Consider the following 14180-nt stretch of genomic DNA (forward strand, 5'->3'; position numbering starts at 1 on the left):
ACACACAGAATGGTGGGAGAAATAAGTTCCGGTCCGAATGAAATAGGCTCAGGCAGAATCCTCTGGGAGGCACATTTTTATTCACGCTCTTGCAAGAGCGGGTGACCTAGCAAGTAGGCACACTTTCCGTTCTTGAAACACCACACCTTTTTATTTCCTAATCCCGGCCCAATTTTTCCCTCCCCTCTTTCCTGTTGGTTGGGTACTCCAGGGTTTACAGTCTGTGCGAGGCACCTAAAATTCTTCCCGCATGTCCTGCCGCTGTTTGCTTCTCTTTATGCTACACCTAAAGGGATTATCTGACTGGTTGATTTCTTTCCTTTTTGGTAAAAAAATTGCTCCATGTCATTAGCCCTGGTTAAATGTATGACTACCCTTCCAGACGCTAATCCAGTAGGAATCACTTTGTCCTTTTGTCTGTGTGATAAGAGATGTTCTACAAGCCTTTGCTGGAGCCTCTTTGTCTCAGTCATTCCCTTATCGTGTCACCTCTGATGGAAACGGCTTTTCTCCTTCGGGTCAGGCATGACAGCTTTTGAGAATTTTGAATATCCTTGGGATGCTCAAACCAGCATGTTCCTAGTGTTATGTCTCTTGAATACGTTGCAGGTCTTGTTTAGGGCTAAACGACTATTTAAGACTACCGCCCAGAGATCTGCTCCGAGGCTGGCTAGGTGAGGAGAAATAACTGGCCTCCAGACGATCCAATGTGAACCAACAGAAGCCGTTTATTAAGCACAGATCATCACCTTTTATACCCTGTGTTGTCGCCGTACACGCGACTCGCTTATTTCTGATTAGCTAGTTACGCTGTCCACGCGCTGTCCATGCAGTTCGTTCACACAGCAGATTGGTTACAAGAATTCGCATAGTAAATTGCTTAGTCATTAGCACAACATGTTTTCTGCCTTCTCAGTTCCCGTTTTTGCCATGTACTGATTCCATCTTCTACCACCTGTTTTGCTCTTGCTCTAATCTCTCATAGTAGGGAGGCTGGCTCACGTGACCATTTTCTCTCAGACACATTCCTACAATCCCCCCTTTTTCTTCTTGAGCCAGCCAGACCTTATGCATGGCATTTTCTATCATGTCAGTCACTTTGCGGAGAACACACGAGGCTACCATAACCAATAGTAATATAACCAACAATAGCATGAGCCCTTGCTTTAGTAAATCTGATAACCATCCCGTTATACCCCATGAGCTTAACCAATCATCGAAACCTTTTTGACCACTTTTAATTTGGACATGTTATCCTTCAGATCCCGCAACTGCTTATGAATGGATGATGAGTGGTTGGAAAGGTTCATGCAACACATACCTTCAAAATCTTCACATCCATGACCCTGAGCTAACAGCAAAAAATCAATAGCCGCTCGATTTTGCAACGTAGCATGCTGAATGCTATCAACATCAGTGAGCAAGCTAGATATGATTTCAGTTGTAAGGTTTATCTGTTTACTTGCCCAACACCCTATCTTATTCAACATATTCAATGCCATGGCTGTTCCCAGCGAAGGAAGAATACTTAGCCCTATTCTTTGTCCGAGATTCGGGAACGTTATATGGTCGTCACAGGATGGAGTGAAGGTACGAACTGTTCTCTTGGCTCTGTGTTTACTGTGTGCTCTGCTCACTGTGTCTTTGGCCGTACGCAGGCCTCTGCTCGTAGATCTGCCCCATCTCCCCCTTTTTTGTTTAACACCAGACCATTTATTAACAAGGTGGCCATGACTCGTGCTTCTACTCGTTGTGACGCTCTTAGCAGGTTATATATCATACTAAACACAATTAAAAACAGAATCAAGAAGAACCCTGCTAAGGCAATAAATACCCAGATTCCTAAACTTAGCCCAGAAAGCCAATTTCTTTGGATTTACCCACGAGAAATCCTTTTGTAATATTTCAAATACATTGCGGTTCATTAAGTCTTGAATGTTTAGTATTTGAGCTTTTAGCTGGTCATGTAAAGGACGAATATTTTCTTGCAACGACATGTCAAAAGCACCTTGGAGATGGTGTTTAACCATTTCTCAGCCATGTAGCAACGTATTCCAGGGGAGAGATGTAACACAAAGTCTTCGAGAGTTGTACTCCCAATCACAATACAGAGAAAGACGTGTTTTTAATGCGTTTTGCCGATTCCCTATCCATATTACTGCTGTTTTATACCTTACTCGTGTTAACTTTACACAATAAGATTGATTACATTCTTGTATACTTGCATTTTGAGCCGAAGCAAAGAGACGGATGAGAAGTACAAATCATTACAGAATTGTCTTGCTCGCAACTTCTATTTGTTGCAGTATTATCTGTGGTTAGCATGCACCCCGATTTAGGGTGCTTATAATACACCTTTGGTTGTTCAGGCCATTCAACACTTCTTACAAAATGTCGCTCTACTGCTGTGGATGACAAAGAAGACATGTTTAGAAAACTTAAAACATGAGTTGTTTTATACACTCACTCTTGAGGTGTCATACCTACGGGATTCCCCCTTTTTTGTTTAGCAAGCATGGTTTTTAAAGTATGATGCATACGCTCCACAATTGCTTGCCCAGTCGGGGAATGAGGAATACTGGTGACATGTTTAATACCTCATATCTGTAAAAAAAAAAAGACCTGTACTTTAGCGGACACATAAGCTGGTTCATTATCAGTTTTTATAGTTTTCGGTACTCCCACGACTGCGATGCATTGCAACCAACGTCGAATAACATCACAAGCCTTCTCTCCTGTATGAGCAGTAGCTACAACAAAGTGAGAAAACAAATCAACTGAAACATGTCCAAATTCCATAATGCGCGTAACATCGGATTGCCAAAGTTCATCAGGTGTAAGCCCTCGCGGGTTAACCCCCGCAAAGGATGGCAGAGGAGCCAGCTGCTGACAACCGGCACACGTTCACACAGTATCACGTGCTTGTTGTTGTGTCAAAGAAAATTGCTTCCTCAATGCCTTCGCATTTTGATGAAAAAAAATCATGCGACATTTTAGCTTGCTGCATAATGTTGGGAGTTGTTACCAACAGTGTGATAATCCGCAACTGTGTTTCCCTCAGTTAACGGGCCAAGTAAACAGCTATGAGAGCGTATCTGGACAATAAAATAAGGAAACTGTCTTTTTCATAAAAGCAACAGTAATTGCAGTAAGAGACTAAATAACCATTGGTTCTCTACTTGTTTTAGAAATGCTCCTTCAAGTCTTTGAACAATACCAGTAACACATTGAGATTCTGCCTACATTTAGCAGTTCCTGTTGAAATAAGTCCAAAGCCTTTACTGTGTCCCTGAACCATCTGCAAACACCGAACAGGTGCCATCAAGAGGCTTTGGTGCTAGCAGGATGCGCGGCTGTAAAGGAATTTGTGAAAGTGACTGTAATAGTCTGTGCCAGGGGAAAGAATAATTTATTTGCCCAATATAATGTACTAAGGAGGTTAAGACTTTGTGCTAACCAAGGGTCAAGGTCATCCTTTTTGGTGGGGACATGTATGTGGCTTGGATCCATTCCAGAAAGCTGCTGACAGCACAAACGACCCTGGAAAAACAATCGCGGTAACATTTCAATCATCGTAGTTACTGGTTTTGAAAAGGTATGTGGCAAAAATACCCACTCTAGTGCAGTCAGGCTCTTTGCGAGTGCATCATCCCACTGTCCTATCAGGGCATAAAGTTGAAATTCTTGTAGGAAGGTGTTCAATGCGTCTTGCAGCAGTAGTAGACTATATCTTATCTTGCAACATGCTGTAATGCCTTCGGAGCTGTTGGGGTTAATGAACATAGAACTTATGGGGGGGGGCGGGGGCAGACACAGTGCTTCAGGGCATCCCCTGTATCTTCAAAGTGCGCTCATGTCTCTCTCCCCCTCGCTCATGTCTCTCTCCCCGTCTCTGACCCGAGACAGCCCCCTTATATCCTGCACTGGATTGAGTGGAGAAGTACAGGCTAGAGTCACTGCACGCGTGGCCAGTGCACGCAGCAAGTCCCACCAGACTCTCCTGCACTGGACTGAGTAGAAAAGTACAGGCCAGAGTCGCTGCACGCGTGGCCAGCGTATGCAGCGAGTCTCACCAAACTCATGATCCAGCTTTGCTAACAGCGGCTGTCTGATACGTGACTACATTGTTGTAATCCCGTCTTAGCTTCTTCTGTGAAGGTCGGGTTCTCATGGATACACACATAGTTTTTAGAGCAACATATTCTACAACTCGTACGAGGGTACGATGCAAAGCGGCATTTACAACTGATCGTATAATGCTTATTACACACGGCAAACAGCATACTAAACATAACAGACAAATTCCTTCCACACAGGCAATGAGTATAATTTGCTTCAACCAACCCCACCCCCAAGTCCAGCCAGCAAAGAGATTTCACCCAGTGGTCTCCACAAGTTGCTGGTTCGGTCGGTGCAGTTCCTGCAACTGGGCATGGATGGATTTGGAGTGGTCACTTAGATTCATACAATGCAGTCCTTTAAAATCTTGACAACCATGTCTGTGAGCTGAAAGCAAAAAATCAGTAGCAGTTCTGTTTTGCAACATCGCATATCGAATACTATCTACATCCAGCAACAACTCAGAAATAGCGGTACTAGTAGCATTGTTAAACTTATCCTTGGCAGCAAGAGAGTCCTTGTTATCACGAATCCTTGGCAGCAAAAGAGTCCTCGTTAGCAAGAGCGCATGCGGACTCCCTGTTCTTGCTGGTACTGTGCTTTGATCTTCTTCCACAACAGGCCAAGATTCTCAAGCAGCTAGATGAGGTGTCTGTGAGTCCATCACAGGCTTATGTCATCCAAACGTTTTTCTTGCCAGCACCCGAGACTGAATAACGATTGGTGTGATATATGTGTTTTCCAGCACCCAGGTGCGAGTCCCTTGAGTGTATTTACAATCCTCCTCGCCGATCTGCCGTTGCTTTCCCATATTGCACCCCCTTGCTCAGGAGACCGCTTCTGCTGGGTTCATTTTAGTCTCGCAGGGCATAACACAGAGCAGTCTACTAAGGCATGCAATAACATACATGTTGGGGGATGCGGCGGGCCCGTAGACCCTTTGACAGAAGAGATAGAGATTGCAGTGTAGCCGTAAGAAGGCCGCGAGTTGCGTCATATAAGGGCAAGGTAACAAAAAGGAGAAAGAAGAAGATCGCTTCAGAGAAGAAGGAGAGTTAGGCTGTGAGGAAGCCAGATTTTGAGCAATGCGAACAGGATTTCAATAACCAATCGTATTGTAGCTACGAGCGCGTGTGCTATGTAACCTAACCAATTGAAAGCGTAGAAAGAACACGTGAACGGAGTGTCAACAAAAGATTAGATATATAAGAAAGCCAAGTTTGTAATAAAGAGAGAGCTTAACTTAACTTTTCAAGGAGAGTCTTGTCGTTTGTCCGTCCCGACTGAAACGACAATTGGTGACCCCGACGTGATACTGAGGAAGAAGACGACTGGAAATAGTCGTGGGGACGGAGCCCAGTGAAGCTGAAGACAGCGGGCAGAGCTGTTGACGGATCCGGATCATATTTCAGAAGACACCTGTAGTAGGTGAGCCACTGGGGACATGGGAGAGAAGTTAACTAAGGAAGAGCAGACTGTACTCTCCACATGGACGCTGCTGTTAAAGCGGCAGGGCGTAATCCTCCCTGAAGTGACCTTGCGAAAAATGCTATTGTGGGGAAAGGAAGAGGGAGTAGAAGTAACGTCGGTTACGGCATTTAGTGTAACGCAATGGACAAACCTAGGGCAGACATTATTTGAGGAAGCTACGCTAATGCGTAGAAAGAACACATGAACAAAAGATTAGATATATAAGAAAGCCAAGTTTGTAATAAAGAGAGAGCTTAACTTAACTCTTCAAGGAGAGTCTTGTCGTTTGTCCGTCCCGACTGATTCACCCAAGAGTACTCAGGGAGCTGGCGAGAGAGCTCACCACGCCTCTCTCCATCATTTATCAACAATCCTGGTCAACAGGGCAGGTACCAGATGACTGGAGGGTGGCTAATGTGACGCCCATCTACAAGAAGGGTCGGAAGGAGGATCCGGGGAACTACGGGCCTGTGAGCCTGACGTCGGTACCAGGGAAGATCATGGAGAGGATCATCTTGAGTGAGCTCTCACGGCAAGTGCGGGGCAGCCACGGAATCAGGGCCAGCCAGCATGGGTTTAGGAAAGGGAGGTCCTGCTTAACAACCTGATCTCTCTCTATGACCATGTGAGCCGCCTGCTGGATGCGGGGAAGGCTGTGGACGTTGTCTCTCTGGACTTTGGTAAGGCCTTTGACACCGTCCCCCACAGCATTCTCCTGGAGAAGCTGGCGAATCCTGGCATAGACAAGTGTACTCTTTGCTGGGTTAAAAACTGGCTGGATGGCCGTGCCCAGAGAGTTGTGATTAGTGGGGTGAAATCCTCTTGGCAGCCGGTCACCAGTGGTGTCCCTCAGGGCTCAGTTTTGGGGCCAGTTTTGTTTAATATCTTTATCAATGATCTGGATGAGCGGATTGTGTGCACCTTCAGTAAGTTTGCAGACGACACCAAACTAGGTGGGAGTGTTGATTGGCTTGAGGGAAGGAAGGCTCTACAGAGGGCCCTGGACAGGCTGGCTGGCTGGCTGGATGGATACACTACTACTGGACTGCACCTTCAGTCCAGTCGTGCTCATGAACTAGCACGGCCACTCTCGAGTCTTTGGCCGCGTTCGGTGAGAAACCAAAAGGACAAGCTACTTCAAAAAGTGCAGTTTATTTAAGCAACAGATAGATAGGTTCTTAGGGCAGCCGGTGATAAATACACTGTCTGCAAAGCACGTGCAAATGAAAGTATTGTTACATCTACAAAACGCGGGACAAAGTTCTAACGATACAGCCTGGCTATACATGCAGAAAAGAGAGTCTCTAGAGAAATTTCTAAGTTTCCCGAGGAAGCCCTCGGTATAATCTAGGTCTTACCCAAAGGCGTCCCTATGGGGGGAAGAGAGGCTCAGCCCGTCACCTGCTCCCAGAAGCCAGTGATGGAATTCTTTGCGATGGTGTCTTCCCTGGGTATCCCCCCTCTCTCGGGCTATTTTTCTACTATTTGTTATCTTCGAGGTGGAGTTTGAGTGACTTTAGTCATACATACTTTTATCATGAGTGGTGTAAATTTTTCTCGCTTCACAATTAAAGGTCTAGTTTACGAGAAGCTCAGGGCGCAGGCTCAAGAAGGAGCGGTTGCACCTTGCAGGCGGGTAGCCTTCGGGGTGGAGATGTGTTTTGGTATTATAATGACATTCTAACGAGCAAAGTTCGCACAAAGGACAGCATTTCATCAAAATTTGGCAAAATGTTGGCTCCGAGTATGGAGCGGGCAGCTAATTGGCAGCTTATCTGTTTCCTGGTATCATCCCATTCCCGTATCCGCTATACATCCTAAGGTAAAGCCGCGGAATAATTGCATCCCGTCCCGTACCTCATGTAGCTTATCAGGGAACCACAGGTGTTGTATTCTTCATGCCAGCTGCAGCTGTTTTCTCCCTCAGAAGCCTCTTGATTTTCTACTTTTCCTTCCTGTGTGAACAATGCTGTACTTTTGTGTTTTTAGCCAATGTAGTATTTATTCCACAGGGGGGCAGCGAGGTCTGTCCCTGTCCCCGTCCCCCACCCTCTGCCCTCGGCAGGACAAGGTGAACCAGGTCCTCACCTCCTACCTGTGGGTCCGTCAGGCCTGGCTGGACGCCCACCTCGCCTGGGACAAGGACGCTTACGGCGGCATCGACAGCATCCGCATCCCCAGCAGCTACGTCTGGCGGCCGCACATCATCATCCTCTACAACGAGTGGGTGCTGCTCGCCCTCCCCCACCCCTCGGCTGCTCCCAGAGCTGGGGGGGCTGAGGCTGGGGCTGGGGGTGTTGCCAACGGGGAGCAGGGGGGGTCCTGGTGTGGGGGATGTGGGGAGACGGTCACCTCGACTGGGTGAGAAGGCGGCGGCAGGAGGTGCTGGCATCAGCCTGGTGTGCCACCCACCTGGCAGCTGGGATGTGCCACCACGGGGGTGACCAGGGGCAGCGAGCCCCCTCTTCCTGGGGGTGACGTGGGGAGGGGACACGGGGTTGGGGACCAGTGCTCGGCCCCGGCCCCGCAGACCCTTGCCCCACGTGGGGCTCGGGGCCATCCTGGCCCCACAGCGATCCCTCCCCCAGCACCGACGACGGCTTTGGCGGCTCGGTGGAGACCAACGTGGTGCTGCGCTCCGACGGGCACATCACGTGGGACACACCCGCCATCACCAAGAGCTCCTGCAAGGTGGATGTCTCCTACTTCCCCTTTGACGGGCAGCGGTGCCGCCTCACCTTCGGCTCCTGGACCTACAACGGGAACCAGATCGACCTCCGCAACTGGCTGGGCACCGGGGACCTGACGGACTTCGTGGAGAACGTGGAGTGGGAGACGCTGGGCATGCCGGCTGTAATAAATAGAATCATGTTTGTTAATCAAATCAGGCTTTCTTAAAGGCTGGTGAAAACTTACACTGTTTCGACTCTTCACATACTTAAATCGCAGGCATCCAGCGTGCTATCTGGTGCACTTTGATACCTCAAGGCCTAAATCACAGGCATCTGGTGTGTTTTAACACTTCAAAGGGAAGAGCTAAGTTGTGAGATAAGCTGAAAAGAGTCTCCCCAAGGACACTGATAAAGATGAGGAGCCTTCAGCCCCACCACCATCAGGAGGCGGGACAAGACCGACCCCCTAGCAACACGTCGCTCAGACACAGAATATACCAGGATTGACACATATACGGGAACCAGAAGAGTATATAATCAACTACTTTCGGGAAGTGGCTGTGCGCCGTTGGCGGAGCAAAGACTCCCCGGCCGCCCAGCGCTGTTTTGCTTGCTGCCGCTTGCTTAATAAACTAATTTGATTAATTGGACTGGTTCCTGTCAATTATTGGGCCACAATCTATAACAAATTTGGTGCCGTAACTCGGATAGAGGCAATTTGGCTGTAAACCTCACAGGGGGGCGCCCCGCTGAGTAAGCGGCCCCTGTTGGGGGTTTTTACACCCAAAAGCTCTACCGACGAACTCGAAATTCGGCAGCAAGCAAATAAAAGCCGGCAACCCCGTAAACTTTGTGCACGAAGACCCGAACGAAGACTCAGGAGTGAGTAAGTATAGGCCGGTGATCCGTTCGGTTGGCGTTGGGTATCCTGGAGTGTGCCTGTGTGAGACGTCCACTTGAGGACGAAGCAAGTGCGGACCCCTTAGTAGTGCGGTTCCCATCTCCCGCGAGGGACTGGGCCACGAACAGGGGGAAAAGATTGTGTGCGTGTGTGAAGGCACTCCGGAAGATGGGACAGAAGAAAAGCAAGCCTTCTGATCCCATGGGTGGGTCGGTGCCTAAGGTTACGTTACCCCAGATACCGCCAGACAGTTCGTTAGGATTAATGATTGAATATTGGGATGATTACCCTTCTAGGCAGGGTAAGGATAAAGCAAAAATGATACGTTATTGTATGGAAGTTTGGGGTGGGAAACAAATTAGAAGTGACCACCTGTATTGGCCCGTTTTTGGGTCCTTTGAAGATTGGATATGCCAGGCTTTACATATTTATGTTAATTCTAAGGAACCCTTTAGCCTGGAGGAGAGTGAATATGCACACTTGTGGATAAGGTCAGAGACTAGAGTAAATCTATATCACTTGAGAGAGAAGAAACAGGGGGGTAGGAAAAAAACCAATTTGTAGCTAAATCATGGACGGACATTAGAAAGAAGCTGGAGAAAGTGGAGGATTGGCAGGATAGGGGTTTGGATGAATTGTTAAGGGAAGCCCAGAAAGTGTATGTCCGCAGGGAGGAGGAAATACATAAGAAACAAGCCAGAATGTTGGTAGCTGCAGTCAGAGAAGGGCAAAGGACGTCAACGCCTGGAAAAGGGTTTGAAGCTCGCCAGATAAGACAGGAGACCCGAAAACCTTTAAGAGGGAGAGAATGGGGAACTGTGGTTTGTTTTTATTGTGGAGGAAAAGGGCATGTTAAAAAGGACTGCAGAAAGAGAATGATGGATGAGAAAATGTTCAAAGACTAGGGGTGTCAGGGGCTCTATTTGCTGGGAACCCGAGGAAAAAAAAACAAAAAAAACAAAAAAAAAAAACACGAGAGCCCTTGATAAAACTAAAAGTGGGTCCCCAGCAACAAGAAATTGAGTTCCTCGTGGACTCGGGAGCAGAAAGATCTACCGTTCAAAAATTGCCCCAAGGATGTAAAATATCCTCGGCGACTACACAGGTTATTGGAGCAAAAGGAGAACCTTTTGGAATACCCGTAATAAAGGATGTGTTTTTTGAAACCCATTCTAAGGTAGGGGTGGGGTCCCTGCTACTCATGCCTGAAGCAGACTATAATTTATTGGGCCGAGATTTGATGATTGAATTAGGAATTGGCTTAGAAGTAAAAAATGAAACACTAAAAAAAATTAAACTGTGTCCCTTACAAGTAATAGATGAAGAGAAAATAAATCCTGAAGTCTGGTACACCCCGGAAACAGTAGGTAAGTTAGATATTGAACCCTTTTCAGTAACAATAAGGAACCCAGAAATACCAGTCAGAATAAAACAATACCCCCTTCCTAGAGAAGGGAGGCTAGGTTTGAGACCTGAGATCCAAAGATTACTTGAAAAGGGGTTGCTAGAACCCTGTATGTCTCCTTTTAATACTCCCATCCTGCCTGAAAAAAAAAAAAAAAAACAAACAAAAAAAAAAAAACAAAAAAAAAAGCCAGATGGAAAATATAGGTTAGTACATGACTTATGAGAAATTAACCAGAGAACAATAGCTAGATTCCCGGTGGTGGCGAATCCACACACCCTCCTGAGTCAAATAGGGCCCGATAATCAATGGTATAGTGTAATAGATCTGAAGGATGCATTCTGGGCATGCCCTCTCAAAGAAGATTGCCGAGATTACTTTGCTTTTGAATGGGAAGACCCAGATAACCATCGGAAACAATTACGGCGGACGGTATTGCCCCAAGGGTTTACCGAATCTCCGAACTTGTTCGGACAAGCCTTAGAACAAATCCTGAAGGGGTATGAGTTAAGTGAAGGAGTCACACTGGTCCAATCTGTGGATGATTTGCTCCTAGCTGGTGATAGCGAAGAAAAAGTGAGGCAGGAAAGTATTAAGTTACTAAATTTTTTGAGTTTACAAGGATTGAAGGTATCAAAATCAAAACTACAATTTGTTGAGAAAGAAGTAAAATATCTGGGACACAGACTAAGCAAGGGAACTAAGAAATTAGACCCCGAAAGGGTGAATGGCATATTGTCATTACCGGCTCCTAGAACTAAAAGACAGGTTAGGCAATTATTAGGTCTCTTTGGCTATTGCAGGCAATGGATTGAGAACTATAGCAAAAAGGTGAAGTTCCTCTATACCAAATTAACTAAGGATGGATTATTGAAATGGTCGGAGGATGATGATAAACAATTAGAAACACTAAAAACTGATTTAGTAAATGCCCCAGTTTTGAGCCTGCCAGATGTAAAGAAACCATTTTATCTATTTATCAATGTTGATGAAGGGACCGCATTTGGGGTATTAGCACAAGAATGGGCAGGAAGAAAGAAACCTGTGGGATACTTATCTAAACTCCTGGACCCTGTAAGTAGGGGTTGGCCTACCTGCCTTCAAGTGGTAGTAGCCGCAGCCCTTTTGGTAGAGGAAGCCCATAAAATTACCTTTGGAGGAGAATTGAGGGTATTATCACCTCACAACATCAGGGGAATTTTGCAACAAAAAGCTGACAAATGGATAACAGATGCCCCGGCTCCTAAAATATAAAGGCATCCTAATTTCCTCTCCCAAACTGGAACTCGAGGTAACAAGCGTGCAGAATCCAGCACAGTTTTTGTATGGGGAGCCGAGTGACAAAATAAATCATGATTGTCTTTACAACATTGAGGAGCAAACAAAAATCAGACCAGATTTAGATGAGGAAGAACTTGGAGAAGGAGAAAAGCTATTTGTAGATGGATCATCCCGGGTAGTTGAAGGAAAGAGAAAATCAGCATTTGCAATCATTGATGGGAAAACATTTAGTGTAATAGAATCAGGACCTCTGAGTCCTAGTTGGTCTGCACAGGCTTGTGAACTATATGCTGTATTAAGAGCCTTGCAACTTTTAAAAGGTAAAATTGGAACCATATATACGGATTCAAAATATGCCTTTGGCGTAGTGCATACTTTTGGAAAAATTTGGGAAGAAAGGGGTTTAATAAATTCTCAAGGAAAAGGATTAATACACCAGGAATTAATAATCCAGGTCTTACAAGCATTACGAGGACCAGCGGGAATAGCCGTAGTACATTTAAAAGGACACCAAAAAGGATTAAGCCCATTAGTCAGAGGAAACAATCTTGCTGATCAAGAAGCAAAAAGAGCGGCATTAATGGTGATCCAGACTAAAAGAACTCGGGAGGACTGTATAACTTGTGGAAAGGAATCAGACGAATTCCCATGTTATGAGTGTTGGAAGGATTTTGGAATCGATGCAGTCCCTGAAGACTACCCCTGCTGCCGAGAAGATGATACCCCTCGTGGCTCAAAGCAACCGAGTTGACGAGCGAGGCAGAGGAGTACAAAGCTGTGGAGAACAGAACCCAAAGAGTGGGACTGTACAAAGACACTGGGAGGACTGCCTCAGCGTTAACCAAGGGAATCGCACGAAATGCCCCGGGAGGAGTGATAGCACTGAAAAGGACTGGGTAATTGGAGTGAGTGTTCAAACTAAACTTATTAGCCGGCCGGGTTTCCACCCTTCTCGCCACACTCTAATTTTAATTTTACTAAATCTTGTAGGTGTCTTATTGTTTGCACAGCAAGGGGGGTTGTGTGTTGCTCTGGATGAGGAATGCTGCGTATATGCAGATCACACTGGAGTAGTTAGAGACACCATGACAAAACTACGAGAAGGATTAGAAAAAAGAAAGAAAGAAAGAGAAGCACAGCAAAGTTGGTATGAATCCTGGTTCAATTATTCCCCATGGATGACTACGCTATTGTCTACCATTGCGGGACCTATGCTACTATTAATTTTGGGATTAACATTTGGCCCTTGTATATTGAACAGAGTAATTGAAATTGTAAAGGGCAGACTGGAAGCTGCCCATTTAATGCTTCTCAGGGCTAAATACGAGTCATTAGATCAGGAACCAGCAATAGAAGAAACATTAGCTTTAAGTCACGCTGAACTCCAAAGATTTGATGAACAAAATGGTAAATAAAAAAAAAAAAAAGGGGGGGGGGGATTGTAATAAATAGAATCATGTTTGTTAATCAAATCAGGCTTTCTTAAAGGCTGGTGAAAACTTACACTGTTTCCACTCTTCACATACTTAAATCGCAGGCATCCAGCGTGCTATCTGGTGCACTTTGACACCTCAAGGCCTAAATCACAGGCATCCGGTGTGCTGTCTGGGGCACTTTGATACCTCAAGGCCTAAATCACAGGCATCTGGTGTGTTTTAACACTTCAAAGGGAAGAGCTAAGTTGTGAGATAAGCTGAAAAGAGTCTCCCCAAGGACACTGATAAAGATGAGGAGCCTTCAGCCCCACCACCATCAGGAGGCGGGACAAGACCGACCCCCTAGCAACACGTCGCTCAGACACAGAATATACCAGGATTGACACATATACGGGAACCAGAAGAGTATATAATCAACTACTTTCGGGAAGTGGCTGTGCGCCGTTGGCGGAGCAAAGACTCCCCGGCCGCCCAGCGCTGTTTTGCTTGCTGCCGCTTGCTTAATAAACTAATTTGATTAATTGGACTGGTTCCTGTCAATTATTGGGCCACAATCTATAACACCGGCCACGAGGAACGTCATCACCTACGGCTGCTGCTCCGAGCCCTACCCTGATGTCACCTACACGCTGCTCCTCTGCCGCCGCGCCTCCTTCTACATAGAATCATAGAATCGCTGAGGTTGGAAGGGACCTTTAAGATCATCAAGTCCAACCTTTAACCTACCCTGACAAAAGCCACTTCTAAACATGTCCCTAAGTGCCCCATCTACCCTTTTTTTTAAACACCTCCTGGGATGGTGAATCCACCACCTCCCTGGGCAGCCTATTCCAATGTTTAAATAACCCTTTCAGTGAAAAAATGTTTCCTAATATCCAATCTAAACCTCCCCTGAC

General features: G+C 46.2%; 1 protein-coding gene across 1 annotated transcript in view; it reads left to right on the plus strand.

The window, feature by feature from the left end:
- The window catches only part of LOC128902256 (neuronal acetylcholine receptor subunit alpha-10-like), a 36974-nt gene that overhangs the window by 20477 nt on the left and 2317 nt on the right, over positions 1–14180 (plus strand). Inside the window, 3 exon segments of the mRNA XM_054184869.1 lie at positions 7661–7812; positions 8178–8436; positions 13848–13943. Coding sequence (XP_054040844.1) covers positions 7661–7812; positions 8178–8436; positions 13848–13943 — 507 coding nt within the window.

The sequence above is a fragment of the Rissa tridactyla genome, chromosome 1 (assembly GCF_028500815.1).
Source record: "Rissa tridactyla isolate bRisTri1 chromosome 1, bRisTri1.patW.cur.20221130, whole genome shotgun sequence".
Taxonomy (NCBI): Eukaryota; Metazoa; Chordata; class Aves; order Charadriiformes; family Laridae; genus Rissa; species Rissa tridactyla.